Genomic DNA, 23,664 nt, shown 5'->3' on the forward strand with positions numbered 1-23,664 from the left:
AAACATAAAAACTTCTCAAAACACAGAATATATGTGTACTTTATATCATGCAGACACAGAACACATAGAAATGGTCAGGTAACAGCAAACCAGTCATTCTTGCTAGGGCTAGGTAAGAAGAACTTGACTATCATATGTATAGCCTTTAATTTTCACCAATTGGTTAAAATACTATGATGGGAGCAGTTGAGCATCCACCTCCCACATGGGAGGTCCCAGTTTCAGTTCCTAGTACCTTCTGAAAAAACAAGCAAAACCAACAAAAAAACCAACTCAGGGCAGTCACTGTGGCTCAGTGGTTGAGCACTGGCTTCTCACATACAAGGTCCCGGGTTCAATCCATGGCTCCTGGTACCTCAAAAAAAAAAAAAAAAAAAAAAAAAAATGCCACGAGCTTTCTTTTTATATAAAGATTCCCAACATCAAAAAAAATTTTTTTTAAGATTTATTATTTTATTTAATTACCCCCCTCCCCCGGTTGTCTGTTCTCTGTGTCTATTTGCTGCGTCTTGTTTCTTTGTCCACTTCTGTTGACGTCAGCTGCACAGGAAGTGTGGGCAGCGCCATTCCTGGGCAGGCTGCACTTTCTTTCGCGCTGGGCGGCTCTCCTTATGCGGTGCACTCCTTGCACATGGGGCTCCCCTACGTGGGGGACATCCCTGCATGGCAGGGCACTCCTTGCGCGCATCAGCACTGCACATGGGCCAGCTGCACACGGGTCAAGGAGGCCCGGGGTTTGAACCGCGGACCTCCCATGTGGTAGATGGACGCCCTAACCACTGGGCCAAGTCCGTTTCCCACATCAAAAATTTTAAAAGAGCCTACATGTCAGGGAATTCCAGAAAAAATGATGATTTGAGTACACATTTTTCACTCCCTCTCTTCAGTAACATGCCCACCAAGGCAGGATTGTTGAAGTAGTATGATGGGAACATCTGAAGGAACAGACTCTCCAGAAGTCTTCAGGAAAAACAGCAAGGTTCAGGACCTCCTTTTTGAAAGTATATTTTGCATCCTTTTGAGGCAATAAATTCTACCTCTAGAATTCCCTTGATATCTTGAGATCTTAAAAAAATAATCACGGATATGCACAAGGATTCATCTACAGTAATGTTTACTATAGCTTTTGATAACTTTTGATAAAATTAGAAATAACTTAAAAGTAGTACCCTGTCTAAGAACAATCGACCTTTATGACTACTACTACGTACAGTAGGCCAGCAAGACTAGAATATCATGCATTCATTAAAAATGCTGTCAGGGACCTGCTTCCCACATGGGAGGTCTCAGGTTTAGTCTCCAGGCCCGGAACCTCAAAAAAAAAGGGCTGAAAAAAGACTGGGGATATGCTAAATGCCCATTAAAAGAGTATTGATTAAATAAATGCTAATACATGTATATAAAGGAACAATATGCTATTATAAAAAAAAGACCAAGGAAGCTCTCTACAATCCAATTTGGAATAGTCTCTTAAGTGCTATCAAGTTAAAAGAAAAAAAAAAAAAAGCAAGATACAGAATAGTGAGTATACTACCATATGTAAAATAAAAGCAAAGGAGGTGAGATTCTTATACCAACAGGTACCTTTTTAAACATGTATAAATTACTTATAGAAAGATGCATTCAAAATTGATTAAACTGGTTGCCCGAGGGAAGGGAACCATGAATCAGGCAGAGGAATAAGAGTGAGACTTCCCACTATCTATCTACCTTTTGTACTTTTTATCCATGTGAAGATATTATTTAAAAAAAAAAAAAACTTGAAAAACTATTAATGATACTATAGAAGACAGTGGCATGGAAGATTTTCAATATAGTAAATGAAAAAAGCAGATAACAAAAAATGTTTATTAGGAGCCTACTTTAAGAAAAAATTATGTATACAAGAGTATTCACAAATATACACATTGAAAGCTAAACATCAAAAATAAATTGTGATTGTGCTTTTCTGCTTTCCTTTTTAAAATTCTTTTTTTGCAATTAGTATATATTATTTTTCTAATCAGAAAAAAAAATAACGAAAAAATTAAATGCAAAAAAGTCAATAGATCCAAATTTTCAAAGAACAAAGAACAAAAATGTATCTGAACAGTACTTATCCTTAGATGAAAAGAAAACATGTTTAATTTATCTCCTGTTTTGTCAATACAACAATAACAAAAAATTAAACTAGGCTGTTAGATAGGGAAACCTATAAATGAAGAGAATAAAATTTCGAATTCTGTGTTTTGAGGGTTAAAAAACTGTTAGGTAGTTGCTGCTGGATTTAGGTAAATAATTTTTAGACTACATAATTTACCACTTACCATAAACATAGCCAATACATGCCTGTTCCACTAGTGAATAAGGGATCTGTGCATCAGCTAAAGCCTTCTGGCCTATAAGAACAAAAGGATTTTATCAAAATATGCAAAAAAAAATCATGCTTTATGTATTTGCTTTAGGTTTTCTCAGTTTAATAAGTATATCTACATCTATATGGTCTATATCCAATTCAAATGTCAAACCTTCATCAAATCTTATCTGCTCTCTTCTTTTAGGAGAAATCATTTTTTCCTCTGAGCTATTGCATCATTTTTTTATACCTCCTTTATATATCTATATATACACACACACATATACACACTTAATACTTTGTTTTAACTATACACCTAACTATAAATAACTTAAATCTCAACAGTCTTAAAGTTCCTTACTGGCAAGATTCTTGTCTTATCCATCTCTGATATTAGCATATTACCAAAAAGCAAATGTTTTACTTATAATAATGATGAGATGATGGTAAGAAGAGCATTCTCATATGCTGCTAGCAAGAATCTAAGAGTGTAAACATTCTGGAAAATAATTTGCCAAGAACCTTAAAAATGTTCATGTTTACTGATCCAAAGATTCTACTTCTTGGCTCTGTACTCAAAAATAATCAGAGATGAAACAAAGATGTTCACTATAATTCTTCCAAAATACCAAAAAGTTGGGAGCAACCTAAATGTCCAATACATTACAGCATAAGTATATTGAAATATTACGCAACAACTAAAAAATGTTTTTCAAACAATTTTAAGTAAGCAACGCTCATGATAAATAAGTCTTAAAAAATCCTAATGCAAAACTACACAAAGAATATGAACCCATATAGCCAGAGGAGAAAACACTAAAATAGAATACATCAAAATGTTAGTGGGAAGCAGACATGGCTCAACTGACAGAGCATCCATGTACCATATGGAGGGTCCAGGGTTCAACCCCCAGGGCCTCCTGACCCATGTGGTAAGCTGGCCCATGCGCAGTGCTGCTGCACACAACGAGTGCTGGCCCACACAGGGGCGCCCCCACATAGGGGTGCCCCACGCACAAGGAGAGCCACCATGCGCAAAAAAAACACAGCCCACCCAGGAGTGACACCGCACACACAGAGAGCTGACGAAGCAAGATGACACAACAAAAGAGGGACGCGGTTTCCCAGTACCGCTGGATAATGCAAGCAGACGCAGAAGAACACACAGTAAATGGACACAGAGAGCAGACAACAGGGGGAAGGGGGGAGAATCTTTAAAAAAAAAAAAAAAAGTTAGTAACAGCTAAGGTTGGGTCCCAAAATTAAGTTGTTGTCATCAATAATTCTGTGTTTCAACAAAACGCATGCATTGCTCTTATAATCAGGGGGAAAAATGACTTTAGAAAAAGGTATAAGGTTTAGCCTATATTCTGTCCCTCTTCTAAATACCAAGAGCACCTTGGAGCTCTCATGTTCTACTTACTGTCTATGAACTTGCCATGTTTCATTCTAGTTATACTCAGTAACAACAATTTGTTGAACATTTTCTCCTAATATCAGGTTTTTTTGTATATAGTTTCAGATAAAACAATTATTAAACTGTTAAAGCAATTGGAGAACAAAGGAAGTACAAAACTTAACTGACCACCTGAAACAGTTTCAAAGAGCTATATAGTATTGTTGCATCACTCAAATGGTGTCATTTGCATTTAGGTTCAAAGGGATTCCCAACCTTTCTCTGAGGGAAAGAAATAAAACAAAAACGTATAGAAAGTACTGATGCAAACATTAACACAAAAGATAAACATTAAAAGAATAGTATCCACCCTGAGAAACAACAGTAGTTAATCAAATCTCATTAACCTTCATTTGGGGATCAGAGATCTGATTGACTGTACAGTGATATTTAAGCATTGAGTTGTACAAGAGTTGATGCAAAATCTACATATACATGCACCGAGTACTCATGGAGACAAGCAGAAGTGTCTGATAAACCACATAGTAATTCTTTTTGAGCTTCCCAGCAATAAGCCAGACAGGACCAGGGGCCTCCCCAAAAAAGAAGCTGTGCCTAACAATTCCTTATGGAATTAAGAAGCTCCCAAGGTCTCTATGTGCTAGGAAAAGGTATTTCCCAGCACTCCCCTAAACAAATGGTACTTAAGCTTAGACTGCTTCACCTTATGTCAAAAAACATTTATTTCCACTATGCAAGGTTCTCATGTTTGTTCTCTTTAAAAATTTTTTTAAAAAAAAGATGAATGGAAGATGGGATCTCTCTGCTAGAATGCAGATCCACAGTTTAGTCTGCAGCCTTACCCAAGTATATGTCTCTGAAGAATGCCTAGAGAACAAAGTCCCACAGACCTGTGGATTCTTCTCTCTTTGCATTCCAGACTATGCACTAAATATTGCCCTCTAATATTTGCCTGAGCCCTTCATTTAATTAGTACTAACACTCACTAGAATAAACAATAAAACCTGCATCACCTCATTTAGTCACACATTATTCCAGTGATCGAAAAAGAATCCTCTGTTGGCTCAGTGAAGTGAAGGGAGGAATCACCATACAGGTATTTAACACATTTTGAATGTCATTATTCCTTTTCCAGGAAAGAAAGACTCTAATTTTGTTAAAACTCCCAAGGTGAACACACAATAAAACTGTCATCCTTTTATTTTTCTTAGGAAGTACCAGGGACTGAACCCAGGACTTCATATTTGGGGTGCAGACACTCAACCACTTGTGCTACATCTACTCCCTTAAGTCATCCCTTTTAAAAATCCTACCTTTCTCTCTCACAAATATCTTTCCTGTTTCAACAGTTAGCACATAAAATCACAGGCCGTTGGATAAAAAAATGTGGTATATACATGCAATGGAAAATTATGCATGTATAAGATATATCATTATACCATGAAAAGGAAAAGTTCTAATACATGCAACAATATGGATGAAACATGAAGACATCATGTTGAATGAAATAAGCCAGACACTAAAGGGCAAATATTATAAGATCACACTGACATATGAGCATATTCACAGAGTCACAAATTAGAATGCAGGTCACCAGGGGCCAGGGAAGGGGTAGAGAATGGGGAGTTACTGCTTAATTGGTATAGAATTTCTGTTTCAATGATGGAAAAGTTTTGGTAATGGATATGCTGGATGATGGTGCTGGTATTACAACATTGTGAATGTAATTAACAACACTGAATTATATATCAGAATATGGCTAAAAGGGGAAATTTTAGGTTGTATATTTGTTACTAAAATAAATTTTTTTAAAAAAGAGAAAGAGAGAGTAAGATTAAAAGCAAACAGGATCCTAAACTGGAACTAATAATGGAGGAGAAAAGGCCCAGAAGGGCATTATTCAGATGTATGAAAAAACTGACATACAGATTGTTTTTATATCAATAGATTATTACTTGAATGGGAAGCGGACTTGGCCCAATGGATAAAGCGTCTGCTTACCACATGGGAGGTCCAAGGTTCAAACCCAGGGCCTCCTTGACCCGTGTGGAGCTGGCCCACGCGCAGTGTTGATGTGCGCAAGGAGTGCCATGCCATGCAGGGGTGTCCCCCGTATAGGGGAGCCCCATGCACAAGGAGTGTGCCCCATAAGGAGAGCTGCCCAGTGCAAAAGAAAGTGCAGCCTGCACAAGAATGACACCACATACACACGGAGAGCTGACACAGCAAGATGACGCAACAAAAAGAAACAAAGATTCCCGGTGCTGCTGATAAGGATAGAAGCAGTCATAGAAGAACACACAGCAAATGGACACAGAAAGCAGACAACTGGGGGTGGAGGGAGGGGGAGGGGGGAAAAATAGATTATTACGTGAACTTGATAACTGCACTTAAGGTGGTTACATAAGTGAGTATCTTTGTTCTAAAGAAATGTACATAGAAGCAGTAAGGGTTTAAGGAACATGATATATACAACCTACTCTTAAATGTTTAGAAATAAATAGCTAGGTAGATCAGTAGATAAGTAGAGAGAGATAGAGATAGATGATGGATAGATGATAGATAAGATAGAATGATATGGCAAAATGTGACAATGTTAAAGGTTGGTGAATTCGGGTATCTGGGTAGAGGGTATGTTCGTGTTCTCTGACTGGATTTTGTATTATTTTTGCAACTGTCCTATAAGTTTGAAATTATTTCAAAATTTAAAAAAATTTAATATATGACCACAGAGGTATAAGCAAAATGCATTAGGAACATAGAAGAGGCCAATATTAATACCACCTTTCCCAAATTCTAACCACCATACCATTAAAACCCTAACCATCTTCAAAACTCTACCTGTAGTTTTCCTTCAAGCTTCTCCACTCTAGCCCACAGCACTCTTTTCCTCCTCCTACCAAAACCTTTATTGAAAGTACCAGTCCTTGAGTCTTAAATAATAAAATAATTTATCATGCACTACCGCTTGACATCTCTCTCAAAATATATATATATATATCACAGGCTATTTTATGGTCTGGCTATACAGCTGCTAAGAATGCCCAAGCTTTTCCCCTTTTCCCCTTTCTCCTTTCCAGTGAACCATTAGGAAATTCTCCATATGGGTTCTTCTTCTTTGACTGGGCTTCCACTTGTGGTTACCAGGCTGCTTCATTCATGGAATCAAGACAGACTACACAATAAACTAGGAATGTTCAAAAATCTAAAGGTTCTATATTACCTGCTTCTTTTGCCAAGTCAGGGTAGTCTCCTGAATTCGGACTGCCAGGCTTCAAGAACTAGATAATAAATAGAAACAAGGATAGAGTTTTCTCAACTAGCATCACAGAAATTCATTGATCCATTAATTAAAACAAAAACATATTAAACACCTATCATGTTCCTGGACTCTGATAATAAGTAATACATTATCAAGGAGCTTCCAGTCTAATGGAATTATACAATAGTGTCATAACTACAGAATGATTTGGGAAAAACAACTACCCAACGTTGGAGGGAAGACAAGAAAGGTTTGCAAGAGGGACTGACATTTCAGTTAAGTCCTGAAGAATGAGTAGGACTTAGTCAAGAGAAAGAGAAGGAAATTCTAGAAGAATAGCCTAGAAGGGAGAGAAAATGGCACAATCCAGGAATGGCAAATAATTTAGTATGGGAGAGGTTAGTATGGGAGAGGTTAAGGTATAAGGTAGGATATGGCAAGTGATAAGGACAGAAAAATAACAACTAATATATACTGGGCACTTATTATGTATGCTACGCACTTCAGATGGATGAATTCATTTAATCCTCATAACAACACAAATAGATACATATTAGTGTCACCACTCTACAGATAAGAAAACTAGGCACAGGGAGAGTAAGCTAACTTGCCCAGGGTCCCACAGCTAATAAGTGATGGAGGGGAGCAGATGCAGCTCAAGCACTTGAGCGCCTGCTTCCCACATGGGAGGTCCCAGGTTCAGCCCCCCGTGCCTCCTTAAAAACAAAACAAAACAAATCAAAACAAAAACAAAACAACAAGCAAACAAATGAAAAAAGCAACTCAGGGAAGCCAATAAAGCTCAGTAGTTGAGCATCAACCTCCCCCACACGAGATCCCAGGTTCAATCCCTGGCCCAGTACCTTAAAATAATTAAATAAAATAAGTGATGGAGCTGAAAATTCAGACAGCCTGTCTCTAGAGCCAACTCATGAGGGGCCTTATGTGTCCTACTAAGAAGTCTGGACTTTATCCTGAAGACAGTGGATTTTTTAAAAAGAGAATGGGATGAGAAGACTTGCATTTTAGATCATTCTGCATGTAATCCAGAGAAATGAATGAAGGGAAGGCTAAAGGCAGTGAGACCAGTTGGCATAACCCTAAAATTAACTGGGAGTTGATTAAAAGAGTAGCAAAGAGGATGGAAAGAAGTAGATAGATATAAGAAAGGAAATAAAATCTACTGAACTTGTGGTTTACTGGTCAGTGGTCATGTTAAAGAGCTATGGCTTTCAAACTTTCTGTTGACTGCAAATCACAAGATACAATTTTTACTACATATTCATACATAATTGAAGCAAAACTTTTCATGAAATATCCTTATTATATTGATACAATATATTCTATTCTATTTAAATTTTGTTTGTTTTAAATGCTGTTTATTTATTAAAATCCCCCCAAGATGGCTCCCTCATCTGTCTGTTCGCTGTCTCTGCTCATCTTCTCTAGAAGCACCAGGAACCAGACTTGGGACCTCCCACACAGGAGGCGAGTACCCAACCACCTGAGCCACATCTGCTCCCTGATGGCTGGGTTATCTGCTGGCTGTGTCATCTGCTGGTTGTGGCATGTGCTGGTTGTGGCATCTACTGGCTTTGGAGTCTGCTTGTTTCAGAATCTGCTGGGTATGTGGTCTGCTAGTTGTGGTAGTTGTGGTGTCATTGTGGCATCTGCTCGTCTTCTTTAGGAGGCACCGGGAGCCAAACCCAGGACCTCCCATGTGGGAAGCAGGTGTCCAAATACTTGAGTCATATCCACTCCCTCAATTTTATTTTATTTTTTAAAGATTTATTTTTAATTTATTTCTCTCCCCTTCCCCCCCCAGTTGTCTGTTCTCTGTGTCCATTCGCTGTGTGTTCTTCTGTGACTGCTTCTATCCTTATCAGCGGCACCAGGAATCTGTGTTTTTTTTTTGTTGTGTCATCTTGTTGTGTCAGCTCTCCTTGTGTGTGTGGCGCCATTCTTGGGCAGGCTGCACTTTCTTTCACGCTGGGCGGCTCTCCTCACGGGGCGCACTCCTTGCACATGGACTCCCCTACGCAGGGGACCCTGCATGGCAGGGCACTCCTTGCGCGCGGCAGTACTGTGCATGGGCCAGCTCCACACGGGTCAAGGTGGCCCGGGGTTTGAACCTTGGACCTCCCATGTGGTAGCCAGATGCCCTATCCATTGGGTCAAGCCTACTTCCCACCTCAATTTTAATATGAGAGGCAACCTTCTAAATTGATTTCAGAATTTAGTAATGGGACACACAACCCATGGTTTGAAACACTGAATAGAGACAACTTAAATGCCACACTTCATGGCATGGTAGCAAAATGCATCTATTGAACTTAACCAAAACAAAACTTTTAACATGTGTAGCTTTTACAGATTGCATACTTATGCAGTTTAACATGTTCCTCTGTTCTCTGTATTTCCTATAAATTGGCAGCTGGATTCAGAAGCCTGGTCAGGCTCATATGCAATCCCTTAGACAAAACTATAGGTGGTGGTGTGTTCTTTCATCAGTAAGCACATAATGTCTGACTGTTTCTCTTTGTTATGGTACAACTGTTGGTGCATATTGATTAGATCTAGCAATTCTCAAACTTCTTGGTTCCAGGATCCTGGAAAATGCCAAATAGCTCTTGATTATGAGAATTATATCTATCAATATCTACCATATTAAAAACTAAAATTAAGGAATTTTAAAAACAGTTTAAAATCATGCAGAAAACAAGCCCATTTTGTAATGAAAAGTAAATATAGTAGCCAAAGGAAAGGGAAAGAGTGGCATTGCTTTGCATTTCTGCATTCTCTTTAATGTCTGGTTTAATAGGATATAGCTGAATTCTCATAACGGATTCTTCAATATTAACATTATTTTAGTTGAAGTCTATAAAGTAAATCTGGTCTCACACAGGTATGTAGTTGAAAAAGGGAGGTATATTTTAATAGCTTTTCAAGATAATCTGGATATTTGATACCATACTGACACTTGGCAAATAGGAATTACAACATGGAATTTAAAACCGTACTGTGGGCGGCGTACTTGGCCCAGTGGTTAGGGCGACCGTCTACCACATGGGAGGTCTGTGGTTCAAACCCCGGGCCTCCTTGACCCGTGTAGAGCTGTCCCATGAGCAGTGCTGATGCGCGCAAGGAGTGCCGTGCCATGCAGGGGTGTCCCCCGCGTACGGGAGCCCTACGCGCAAGGAGTGCGCCCTATAAGGAGAGCCGCCCAGCACGAAAGAAAGTGCAGCCTGCCCAGGAATGGTGCCACACACACGGAGAGCTGATACAACAAGAAGACACAACAAAAAGAAACACAGATTCCCGGTGCCGCTAAGGATAGACGCAGTCACAGAAGAACACACAGCAAATGGACACAGAGAGCAGACAACTGGGGGGGGGGGAGAAAGAAAGAAAGAAAGAAATCTTTTTTTAAAAGTGCGTTCTTATAAATAAATAAATAAATAAAACCGTACTGTGCTCACTTCAGCAGCACATATACTAAAATTGGAACAATACAGAGAAGATTAGCATGGTCCCTGTGTAAGGATGACACACAAATTCATGAAGCATTCCATATTTTTAAAAATAAAACCTTATTAATGGGGAAGCAAATGTGGCTCAAGCAATTGAACTCCTGCCTACCACATGGAAGATCCCAGGCTCGGTTCAATGAGCAAGACAACAAGCTATCCCAACAGGCAGGCACGGCGAGCTAGCACAACAAGGAGACACGAAGAGGAAAGACACAAAGAGGAGAGACCCAACAAAGCAGGGAGCTGAGGTGGCTCCAGCAAATGAGTGCCTCTCTCCCACATAGGAGGTCCCAGGTTCGGTTTCCAGTGCCTCCTAATGAGAAGAGGAACACACAGCAAATGGACACAGAAAGCAGACAGCAAGCACAAACAATGGATGGGGGGGAGGATTATTAAATAAATCTTTAAAAAAAACCTTATTAATGAATTTTTTATACTGTTACTTTAAAACCTTTTCAATCCATTATAATCTTGCACTTTGTTTCATGCTTTTTTTAAAAAAACTCTTTTCTGGGAAGCAGCTGTGGCTCAATCAGTTGGGCTCCTGTCTATCATATGGGAGACCCTGGGTTCGCATCTTGGGGCTTCCTTGTGAAGGCAGGCTCGTCCACACGCTGCGGAGAACCACCGGCCCACAAGCGCTGCAGAGTGCCAACTAAGCAAGGTGACACAACAAAAAGGAAGACAAGTAAAAAAACACAGAAAAGCATGCAGCAAATGGACACAGAGAGCAAAACAACAAGCAAGCTACAAGGGGGGGTAATAAATAAAAATAAAATACACACACAGAAGAACGCACAGTGAATGGACAGAGAACAGACAGCAAGTAAGCTGCAAGAAGGGGGGAATAAAAAAACACTCTTTTCTATTTACACTTACCTGACATGGAATTAAAATTAATATGGTCTAATACAGCAATGATAGAAAGAAACCAACCAACACAACTGGTCTTTTTTCAAATTTACTGATCAACATTAGCAATAGTTACCTTAAAAACAAGTTATCGGGAAGTGGACTTGGCCCAACGGATAGGGCGTCCGCCTACCACATGGAGGTCCATGGTTCAAACCCCAGGCCTCCTTGACCCATGTGGAGTTGGTCCATGCACAGTGCTGATGCACACAAGGAGTGCCGTGCCACGCAGGGGTGTCCCCCGCGTAAGGGAACCCCATGCGCAAGGAGCATGCCCCATAAGGAGAGCTGCCCAGCGCGAAAGAAAGTAAAGCCTGCCCAGGAATGGTGCTGCACACATGGAGAGCTGACGCAGCAAGATGACGCAACAAAAAGAAACACAGATTCCTGGTGCCGCTGATAAGGACAGAAGCGGTCACAGAAGAACACACAGTGAATGGACACAGAGAGCAGACAACTGGGGGTGGGGGGAAAGAAATAAATAAAAATAAATCTTAAAAAAAAAAGTTTTCATTTAAAATCAGTAATTTTAAGTAAATCATAAATAAGTGTGCTCCATTCAATTTACATGTTTAATATCTTGTGGATACTAAAAGCTTGTATCTTGGCAGATTTGCACTCTATTCCTTTATCAAAGGATAAGCTTTCCCAAAGAAGGAACTGGAGAAGCATGAAATAATATCGTAAGGTTCTCTGGAAATTTATAAAAGCTCTGCTTGCTTTATAGGAAGAGGCTGCAATTTACCTGAAAGGGCAGTTAAAATCTGGTTGAATTTTTCATATCTGTCAGATTGACTTATGCATCTTTGCTGCCCTATAACAATCACATTTGAAATTTAGTATTAAAGATTTCACTCATTTTATCGTCTGGTGAAAAACTTTCAGGATCCTCTCATCATTCACCCAGTAGGTGTCTGCACTCTCTGCCATGAGTCAGGCTGTTGTCAGATGGTTCAGTGTAATCACACAGCTTTGATCACTTTTTAGCCAGGTCAGTTTCTTCAAAAGTGACAGGCTGGCACTGCATTAAGGTCACAAGAAGCATCAGCAGTGGGACTAATACTTTGCTTGGAAAAACACACATGTACCCTGCCTTTGTGCAGGATTTTGTTGAAGGGCTTCAGCTGCTCTCAAAGAGGATGGCAGTTTGGGTGTACTGGTACTACAGGACAGCCCAGTTTTTTCTAACCTTGTGATCTATGGCATTTCCAGTGCTTTTGTGATGGTTGAGAAAGAATAAAGGTCCTCGATGGAACCAATGCCGAGCTCAGGGTGGGTTCACTGCCCGTCCTGATCATGGGTGAGTTTGGGAAAGAGTTTGTGTCCACACTCAGGGACTGTAGGGGCACCTCACTGCCAATTGACAGGTAACTCTTGGACTGATGGGCTTTGAGGGATAAGGCTCTCTGTCTTGCATGTGATCCAGGCAAGTTGGCTGGCTACTGCTCTTCTCTTTACTTCTGAGGAGGTTCCTCCAGGGCACACTCTGCTCTCTGGCCTGCACACTGCCCACAGTGAGGCTCAGCCTCTGGGCTGCCTCTGGCCTCCGCTCGGTGAGGCTGTTCTCGTGGGCCTGTCCCAGAGGCCTCACCCACAGAGGTTCTGCAGCACTCCTCTACGCACCCCAGCCACACCGTCCTGTTTTGTTTTGTTTTAAAGATTTATCTCTCCCCTTCCCTGCCCCATGCCCAGTTGTCTGTGCTCTGTGTCCATTTGCTGTGTGCTCCTCTGTGTCCACTTGTATTCTTGTCAGTGGCACCAGCAATCTGTGTCTCTTTTTGTTGCGTCATCTTGCTGCGTCAGCTCTCCATGTGCGTGGCGCCACCCTGGGCAGGCTGCACTTTTTTTGCGCTGGGCGGCTCTCATTACAGGGTGCACTTCTTGCTCATGGGGCTCCCCTATGCGGGGGACACCCCTGCATGGCACGGCACTCCTTGTGCATATCAGCACTGTGCATAGGCCAGCTCATCACATGGGTCAGGAGGCCCTGGGTTTGAACCTTGGACCTTGCATGTGGTAGGTAGATGCTCTATCCATTGAGCCAAATCCACTTCCCACACACTGCCCTGCTGACGGGCTGGAAGATGGTTCCACTCTGCAGGATAGATGGGCCTGCAGCTGCCTATGCAGCAGTGTACCAGGCCGAGGATAGAGAAGAAGCTCTCTGTTTATGGTTAGGTTAATGTGTCAACTCACCCAGTAATGGTGCCCAGCTATTTGCTCAAGCAAGCACTGGACTAAACAGCATTCAAAGATACTGACTTTGGACAGTCAACATCTCGTGGGGAACTCATCCAGGACCTTCACTGGAGTCCTTGGAGTCCGTGGCTTACAGCCTGCCCTGGGAATTTGGACTTGTGTAACCCCACGGTCACATGAGAGCTTTATGAAATCTCATACTATTTACAGATATCTTCTGCTGGTTCTGTTTCCCTAGAGAACAATGACTAATACACTTTCTGTCACAAATTGACTTGCTACCTTAAACTCAAGCTGGTTTTTCTATTTTCATGTAAATAACTGAGCCACCGTCTTTTTTTTTTTTTAAGATTTTTAATTTATTTCTCTCCCCTTCTCTGCTCCTCGCGCCCCCCCCCCCCGCCCCCACCAGTTGTCTGTTCTCTGTGTCCATTCACTGTGTGTTCTGTGTCCACTTGTATTCTTGTCAGCAGCACTGGGAATATGTGTCTCTTTTTGTAGTGTCATTTTGCTGCGTCAGCTCTCCGTGTGTGCAGCGCCACTCCTGAGCAGGCTGGGCTATTTTCGCACAGGGTAGCTCTCCTTGCAGGGTGCACTCCTTGTGCATGGGGCTCCCCTATGCGGGGGACACCCCTGCATGGCACGGTACTCCTTGTACACATCAGCACTGCGTGTGGGCCAGCTCACCACACAGGTCAGGAGGCCCTGGGTTTGAACCCTGGACCTCCCATGTGGTAGGCAGACGCTCTATCGATTGAGCCAAATCCACTTCCCAAGACACCATCTTATAAATTCTTCTGAGGTCATGTTTGTGAAATAAATATTATATGAGCACTTTCCTGTTATCTATACTGTATGTTGTCTGGAGTGTTGAACAAATTGTGTTCCTAAACTGTAATCTATCCTCATATGGTACATACTATTTTAAGTGTGTGCGACTACATACTGAGATAACACTGTAAATTTTAAATAGTAGCAGTTTCTGTATGCAGTAAGCTAAAATATATTTGACAAACTGCTTAATTCTTGGATTTTACTTCTTTGAGTTTATTTTCTTGTGAAATAAAAATGTAATATACAAGAAAAAATGCCTCATAAACTTATACTGATATTTCCAATTTAGATTTAGGATTACAGAGCTATTTTTTAAATCTAATCTCTTCTGTATTATAATGGTATCTCTTTTCTTTCACACCCAAAAATCTTGGTTTTCAAGGATTAAGGAATAACCGAATTACAATATCCTATACTTACTTATATAGTTTATCCCACATTACATACTCTTTTAAATCTCAGAATAAAAATTCTAACACTAACATTAAGTATGGTTACATAAGTACTAACAATAGTTTTTTAAAGTTGTATAACTGCCTGTTTCAGTTTACTAAATGATGCCAGGAGCAATATACCAGAAATGGGTTAGCTTTTACAATGGGAATGTATTAGGTTAAAATGTTAGAGTTCTAAGGATATGAAAATGTCCAAATCAAGGCTTCTCAGGTGGTGTTTTTCACCCCAAGGACTGGTTGTTGGTGGTCCTGGATTCCTTTCATGTAACAGCACAATGGCAGCATCTGCCAGTCTCAATCTCTCCAGGCCTCGTTGCTTTCAACTTCAGGCTGCTCCATCTGTGGTTTTTCTCTCTCCCGGGTTTGTTGATTTCAGCTTCTGGAGGATTCTGTCTCTGTTGCTTTCTTCTATGTCTGTGGCTTTTATTTCTCCATTTGCAAAGGACTCCAGTAAGAGGATTAAGACCTATCCTGGCCTATGTCCTACTAGAGTGACCTAATTAAATGGCTCTTAACTGATCTAATCTAATCAAAGGTTCACAATAGGTTCAATTTAAGAACATAATTTTCTGGGGTCCAAATAAAAGACTCAAACAACACACTGCTTCATTATGTACCCATCTCTAACTCTAGAACACTCTACATCTCTAAAATCCATCTTAAAACTATACTCGACATGGTCAAATTTTTTTTTTTGCCTAGAGATCTTTCATCTGGAACAATCCATTCGCTTATTCCAAACTAGACTGCTTGCTCTGTAAACCCTTGCACTGCTGCCATTTTGGGACTTTCTTCACTGTTCTCCTGTATTGGATTCCAAGGTCCAGTGTCTTTTCCTTGGTTTACGCCATCATTTTGGTGACCATACTTTCCAGTTAACTTCTTGAAAAGGAGTGTGTAAAAGGTAAATTTTTCAGTGCTTGCATTATGAAAGAATTTTTCTACCCTCAAATTTGAATTATAGTTTATTATGGAAAAGAATTCTAGTATAAAAAATTTTTTCAGATTTTTGAAAGCATTATTCTGTTGTCTTTTAGCTTCCAAGGTTGCTGCTGAGAAATCCAATGCTTTTCTGATTCCAGAGTCTTTGTAATGATTTGTTTTTTTCCCCTATCTGAAAGCTTTTAGGATATTCTTTTTATCCCTAGGGTTCTAAAATTTTATATTAATATGCCTTGATATGAGTTTTCTTTTTATTCATTGGACTGGACTTTTCAAACTGAAGCTGTGGTGGGTAATTTCATGTGTCATCTTAGCTAGGTTATCGTCTGGTTGTTTAGTCAAGCAAGCACAGTCTGATTGTTACTGGGAGAATATTTCATAGATGGATTTATATCATTAGTCAATTGAGTACAGTTATGGCTGATTACATCTATAATCAACAAAGGAGGCTGCCTTCAACCATGAGAGGAGCCTCCTCATCCAGTCAGTTGGAGGCCTTAAAACAAGAACTTTAGGGCAAACACAAGTACCCATTTATACTGGGAAATTTAGAAAGCTATGCAACAAGTCCAGAACACTGCATTCTCAGAAAAGATCTACGTGCAATGGAATACTAGTCACAGCCTTACAAACGACACATGCAACACATGGATAAATCTTGAAAACATTATGCTAAGTGAAATAAGCTACACACAAAAGAATAAATAGTGCATGATTCTACTCAAATGAAATATCTAAAACAGGCAAATTCATAGAGATAAAAAGGTTACCAGATGCTTGGAAGAGGGAGCAAAGAGGAGTTATTGTTTAGTAGAAACAGAGTTTCTGTTTGTGGTGATGAAAAATTTTGGAAATAAAAGTGGTAAAGTGGTGATGGCAGAGCAGATGTAGCTCACTAGTTGACTGCCTGCTTCCCATGTATGAAGTCCCGGGTTCAATCCCCAGTATCCCCTAAAATAAAAAAGGTGATGCTTGCACAACATTAGGAATGCAATTAATGCATTCAATTATACACCTTTACCACAATTTTAAAAATTACAAATATTTAACCAGGTTAAGAAAAACAATAGTGAGAACAGAAGCAAAACAACCAAGGCATAAAACAGTCTGCAGACAATGGAATATTAGGCAGCAATAAGAAGAAATGAAGTCGTAAAGCATATGTCAACATGGATTGACCTGAAGGACATTATGCTGAGTGAAGCAAGATATGTGCAAAAGGACAAAAACTATATGTATTATGTGACCTCATGGAGTTACTAATTAGAATATAGTCACAAGAAAATAGAAGGAGGGTAGAAAAGTGGAAAGCTGAGGTTTAATCTGTGCAGAATTGGTAAAAAGGTTGTAAGTCTTTGGAAATGAATAGAAATTGTGAAAGCATAACATGGTGTTTGTAATTGGCAGAGCTATTAAATGGGTATGATGGTGGCTGAAAGGGAAAGGCTAAGGTCATGTATATCACTAGAAAGAAAGCTAAGAACTGTAACATAGTACTCTTAGTAAAATATGTAAAACACAAATATGGATGATATTGCATATATAAGACTGTTTTTGCAAAATATAAATACAAATATGAAAAATGAATAGCAGCTCTGTATAGCAGGGGAAGATTGAGAGGTCACGAGTTTTGTTTATTATTATTATTGGAATAATTAAAGTACTCTAAGAATGACTGAAGTGATAAATGCACAAATATGTGATTACACTGAATAACACTGATTGTACACTTTGGATGGACTTATGCGTTAGTTAAAAAAAAAAAGTGCAGAGAAACTAAAGGCAGTTTGGCACTACTAGTGCATAGGGGTGAGGAGGGTGTCAAGAAAAGGAGCCGCTGGCCTCCTGAGTACCGAGAACACACCTGAGGAACACAAAGGAGGCCAAAGGATTCAGGACACCTGCCACCGGGGCCAAGATACTGAGCAGCCTGAGGATCTCTCCTCCCCATCCACACCTGGAACTGTTCCGAGAAGGCCCCTTCAGGCTGCATTCGGTGACATTCACGACTTGAGGCCCTTTCCGGGGTGAGGCAGCGGTGGCCTCGGTCTGAGTTTGGACTCCACTCATAAGGAAAGGAGGTGAGGACCCTGGACTATCTTGGGCTCCTTCACAAACCCTGACCCGGGAGAAAAGGGAAGGAGGACGGGGAAATGTGTGCAGAAAGAAACCCCAAGGCATCACGACTCCCCCAGACGTGACCTACACCCCGACTCACCCAAGTGCCACTCTTATGTCCCACATGACATGAAGCCGGTGCTGGGAGGCAGGACCCCCCACCTCCCCCGGCGCCCTCCCTGCACCCCGCGCACTCCCGGAATCGACAGCGCCAGGCCCTCACCCGACCCCCACTTCGCGGTCACCTCAGGGCTCTGTTTACCTTGGTCATGCCAACTCCCACCACGAACACCCGGGACTGGGGCACAAGCTTGGAGGAGACAAGAGACATGGCTGGTAGCAGTGAAGGGAACGAGGCGGGCGCTGCAGACAAGGACGCTGAAGAACTGAAACCCGGGAGGCTACATAACTCCCTTCGCCCGGGGGCGGGGCGGGCTGAAGCGGTGAAGGGCGGGGCACACGCTTGAGCCTCTAAGGACTGGGGAGGCGGGGGAGGCGGGGGAGGGCGGGGGAGGGTCGGCGCATGCGCGCAGACTACGCTGCGCGCACGCTTTGGGCTTGGGGGCTGCTAGCGTCCCTTTTAGGAGAAATCCCTGGGCTGGAGTTCGCAAAAGTAGGTTTGAGGTGGAGTTTACCTCAGACATCGATTAAAAGTTTGAAAACCTGGTGCCCGCCGCTCTCCACCTCTGCGCTTTGGGTTTAGGTTCTCTTCGATGAGAGGGAGCGTAGCCTGGAGTAGGGCCTGAGACTGAGAATGGGAGCCCAAAAGCTGGCTAGACCTGGTTTTAAAACCCGGCTCAAAAAGGGATAGCCGAAGGAAATTCTTTGGACCAGCCTCAGGGATATTACAGCGGAGGGCCTTTCCCTGGGAGGGAAGTGGCACCAGAAGGGTCTACGGTTCACAAGCAATTTTCACAATTTCAAATGTTCTTAAAAAAGCTGGATGTTTATACCCACCCTACTACCCCCAGTAAAAATTACAACAGGTTCCAAAAAATCTATATCCAGACTCCTACTCTTTACTGACTCAGAGCCTCAGTGGGTGAAGACTGGGCATCCGTAGTTAAAAAGGGTGCCACTGTTGGGCTAGGTAGAGAACCACTGGGCTAGAATTAAGTCAATTTAGTAAAATTTCCCAAGAATCTCCCTTTTTCCTTTTTATCCCTAGGGTCTAGCAAAGAATGGGGCACGGAGGAAGCTCTTACTGAAGAGTGCAGTTTCTTGACATTCTAACTGGTAAAAACAACAGTGTGATTGGTGGATCAGGCAGTTTCCAACCTAACAGGACGAGATGTCACAATGCCTAGTTTAATTATTATGTAACAAATGCTGGCTTACACTAGATTCTGGTTTCGAAATAGGAGTACATAAAGGTGGAGAGAGAATAGGATGATTAAAGGTATTGTTAAACCTTAAAAGATTGAGAAAGAACTTCCCTTTCCAGGAACATGGAAGACTAGACAATTCAAAAATTCTCCTGCTACAAACAAACACAGAAACAACTATTAAATGCTGGATAAAATACCAAAAAAAAAATTTTTTTTAATCTATGGATGATGTCAGAAGAAAGAAAAAGAGAGACCTAGCTACCAGAACAGTTGTGGCTACTCTGGAGAGATTTGCTAGGTCCGGGGCCTAGAGGCTTGAGTTTTATTTGGGGTCTTAGACAAGGTCTAAGATGCAGAAAAATCATTTGACAAAATCCAGCACCCCTAGTTGATAAAGACACTTAGAAAACAAGGAATAGAAGGGAAATTCCTCAACATGATAAAGATCATACATGAAAAATCCACTGCTGACATCCTATTTAATGGGGAAAGACTAAAAACTTTCCCTCTAAGATCAGAACAAGACAATAATATCCAATGTCACCACTATTACTCAACATTGCAGAGCAATTAGGCAAGAAAAAGAAAGGGCATCCAAATTGGAAAGAAAGAAGTAAAATTTTCCACATTTGCAGATGACATGGACCTGTATAGAGAAAATCCTGAAAAATCTACAACAAAGCTCTTAGAGCCAATAAATGAATTCAGCAAAGTGCCAGGGTATAAGATCAACACCCCAAAATCGTAGTATTTCTGTATACATGCAATGTACAATCAGAGGAAGAAATCAAAAAAATATTCCATTCACAATAGCAAAAATCAAATATCTAGGAATAAATCTAACCAAGGATGTAAAGGACTTGTATGCAGAAAACTACAAAACATTGCTAAAAGAAATCAAAGACCACCTAAATTAATGGAAGGACACTTTGCATTCATGGACTGGAAGACTAAATATTGTTAGATGTAAATTTCTACCCAAAGCAATTTACAGATTCAATGCAATCCCAGTCGAAATTCCACAGCTTTCTTTGCAGACAGAAAGCCAATCATCAAATTTATATGGTATGGAAAGGGGCCCCAAATAGCCAAAGACATCCTGAAAAAGAACATAATTGGAGGACTCACGCATTCTGATTCTTAAACTTATTACAAATCTATAATAATCAAAATAGCATGGTACTGGCACAATAACAAATATATAGAACAATGGAATCAAACTAGAATCCAGAAATAAAACCCTCATTTCGTAAGGAGAGATTCCCAGTTCTTTCCTAGGGTCAGTTCTAATCCTCAGTAAGGCTATGGGGAAGCACTTAATCCAGGGGAACATTGTTTGTAAAACCAATTTAGAAATATGTTTCTTTAAAGTCTGATTCATTCTCTCCACTCTCCCTGAAGACGGCAGGTGCCAAGGTGTATGGAAGTTCCATGTAACACCCAGGCTTCACATAATATTCTGGAGTACATGGGAGGTAAAGGGGCTACCATTGCCTGAGTCTATGTTTTCCACGAACCTATAAAGAGGAAGGATTTGTTCAAGGATAATTTTAGAAGTTCCTAATGCTGTAACTGAGACCAGAGGATATGCCTCCACCCATCCTGTCAGATCATCTACAATAACCAAAACATACTTAAGCTGACACATTGGGGGCATTTCAATGTAATCAACCTGAATGCTCTGGAATGGACTGAGGTCCAGCTCCTTTCCCCCTTGTTCTTGCTTCTTTAAGAATTTTCTACTGACCTTTTGGCAAATCATACATCGTTCACTTATTTGTTTAGCTACAGTATAAAGGCCCACACATCCAAAGTACTTAAGAACCACATGGCCTGTCCCGTCCCCCCCCCCCCCCCCCCCCCCCGTGACTCCCTTACTCCCTTGGTGTAAAATTGCTAATACCTCTCTCATTATTTGCTTATTCAACATTTGCCTGCCATCTGGGAGGAGCCACCTCCCTTCATCATCTAGGATTGCTCCTAACTGCTCCAACTCTTTCACCTCCTTTTCAGAGAATGTGGGGACCCCAAACTCTTCAGGAATGGAGGGGATCAGGGGATCAGGACCATCAACTTCAAAGGGAAACTAAGGGGGGTATCCCTAGCCTCTTCATCTGCTAACCTATTGCCCTTTTCTTCAAACATATGACCTTTCTGGTGTCAGTTTACATGCACCACTGATATTTCCCTGGGTAAGAGTGGCTTGGTCAATACTTGTTTTATTACTTCCCTGTGGACTAGCCCTTTTCCTTTGCTGTTCATCAGTCCCCTCTCTTCCCAAATTTTACCAAAGTTGTGGACTACCCCAAAGGTGTACTTAGAGTCAATGTAGACAATACCATCCTTTTCCTCTAATAATTTGAGGGCTTGATTTAATGGATACAATTTACAAGTTTGAGCTGACCAGTCACTGGGCAACTGGCCAGCTTCTTTCAGCTCACAGGTTAGTCCATCCACAACTGCATGGCCATTGTGCCTCCTTCCTTCTCGGACCCTGGAGGACCCATCTATAAATAATTTTTCCCCCCAAGTGCAGGGGAAGTTCCCTGAGGTCAGATCAGACTTGGGTCTGATACTCAATCAGGTCTAAACAATCATGCTCAGGGAGTCTCCATTTGGTCAGATCCCTTCCAAAGGTAGGAGGCTGGGTTTAGGCTATGGTCTGTTGTCAATACTAAGACATTATTTTCCATTAGGATAGCCTCATACTTCAGAATTTGGGAAGCAGTCAACCACCTTCCAGCTTTCTGAGACAGAATAGCTCTGACCTGATAAGGTGTGCTAACAACTAAGGCTCCCCCAAATGTCAGCTTCCTGCTCTCTTCTACCAGGAGAGCGGTTGCCACCACAGCTTGAATGCATCTAAGCCATCCCCTGGAGACAGGATCCAGGATTTTGGAAAGAAAGGCTACAGGTCTCCTTTGACCTCCCCAGATTTGGGTCAGGAACCCCTAAGGCTATCCCTTTATCTACTGTAACAAACAGGTGGAAAGGTTTCTCAAGGGAAGGGGGGGCTAGAATAGGGGGCTTGCACCAGTGCCCCCTTGAGTCACTCTAAAGCCTCTATCTCCCCCTGAGAGCTTACCACCTTCATTCTTAAAGGGCTGTTGAAGGATGATGGTCACTCTTTTGTAACTACTTCCTGCTGGTTAGGGCAGTAGGCCTTACCTGATAAGGTGTAAAACCCTCCTGGTAGTCTATCATGATGGAGGAAGATGACTCTGGCACCCTGGGTGAAACTGGTTGAAATCCCTGTATGGCTAACAAGACAGAAGAAATAAACTTAATTAGAATTTTGAGGATATAGGGTTTCACTGAAAGGATACTGGGCCACAAAAATAGAAAAGGCCAGGTGCCTAAAGGCTGTATCTTCTCAAAGTTGATGGGCTTTATTTTACAGGTTTTCATCACAAACTGGTTTCCACGTCCTAGGTGAGGAAAGGTTACCCATAGACTCTCTTGAAGGGGTTAAGCTAAAGTGGATCCCAGCCGTTCATTTACTTTTCCTTCCTGGTGGGGAAAATGCTTAGCCCTGGCAGGGACGGCACATGGGTTTGCCGGTCCTCCCAGGATATGAGTGGGACAGGTTTAGAATAAGACCTAGGAGGGACTTGGATTAAGCATGTTCATTAACTACTTAGAAAATGAACTTTACCAGGACCTTTTAACATGTTCAAAACCCCCTCTGCATATGATCTAGAAAAGATATCACCATAATCATCAAGCATATATCTAGAATAGGAGAGATGTAGGTACAGTACTTAATACCAATCAATGCACTAATGAATGCATAAGTTTCCTTTTGAGTTGCAATTAATAGATGTAAGGTCCATGTTTGCAAACACCATACAAGTTGTCTCTACATGGCAGCAGGCCGTAAAGCCAATTACATTTTAAGTTCTACTCACAGCACTCTGGTAATCACTGCTCCACTTAGCATGTCCTTCACACAACCAGCATGCTGCAGCATCACTGACCCTAGAGAGAGGCAATGAAGGTTGGCTGCAGTATTCCACTGGCCTGTATCATGGAGCTTTTTACTTCTATACCTTCACCATGATGATATTAATTAACAATTATTTTACTTCAGCAATACAGATGCCCAACGGAATCAAGACTATCTTCCTTTACCATTCACTTTAATATGCAGATTTAGGTGGCCTCTGACAGTTTTTCCTGTTATGAAACTACTTTTTGTTATTAAATCAATTCAGTTTCTATTTAATAATGACTCACTTGAATTAGCAATTCAAATATTTTGGTTTAAACATTGCTTCTACAAACAACTATGCATAACCACATAAACAATAGTTGCTTCATCTCAAGACAAAT

The 23,664-nt window shown here is 41.2% G+C and overlaps 1 protein-coding gene, 1 non-coding gene and 1 pseudogene across 3 annotated transcripts in view; 1 reads left to right on the forward strand and 2 right to left on the reverse strand.

Moving 5' to 3' along the window:
• SCP2 (sterol carrier protein 2) overlaps positions 1 to 18,529 on the reverse strand; it is a 156,659-nt gene extending 138,130 nt beyond the window's left edge. Inside the window, exons 1-3 of one of the 2 annotated variants that reach the window (XM_058303572.2) lie at positions 18,267 to 18,529; positions 6,976 to 7,033; positions 2,307 to 2,378 (exon numbers count right to left, since the gene is read on the reverse strand). In XM_058303572.2, coding sequence (XP_058159555.1) covers positions 2,307 to 2,378; positions 6,976 to 7,033; positions 18,267 to 18,335 — 199 coding nt within the window. In that variant the 5' untranslated portion in view covers positions 18,336 to 18,529. The remainder of the gene's footprint in view (positions 1 to 2,306; positions 2,379 to 6,975; positions 7,034 to 18,266) is intronic. The other variant, XM_023591836.3, reaches the window with a different exon arrangement.
• LOC139439569 (breast cancer anti-estrogen resistance protein 3 homolog pseudogene) lies at positions 9,744 to 17,879 on the reverse strand (annotated as a pseudogene).
• LOC111766663 (U6 spliceosomal RNA) lies at positions 10,486 to 10,592 on the forward strand. Its single transcript, XR_002798640.1, has one exon. It is a non-coding gene; the product is annotated as a U6 spliceosomal RNA (small nuclear RNA).
• Positions 18,530 to 23,664: the final 5,135 nt, after the last annotated feature.

Source organism: Dasypus novemcinctus, chromosome 9, assembly GCF_030445035.2.
Source record: "Dasypus novemcinctus isolate mDasNov1 chromosome 9, mDasNov1.1.hap2, whole genome shotgun sequence".
In the NCBI taxonomy this organism is placed as follows: Eukaryota; Metazoa; Chordata; class Mammalia; order Cingulata; family Dasypodidae; genus Dasypus; species Dasypus novemcinctus.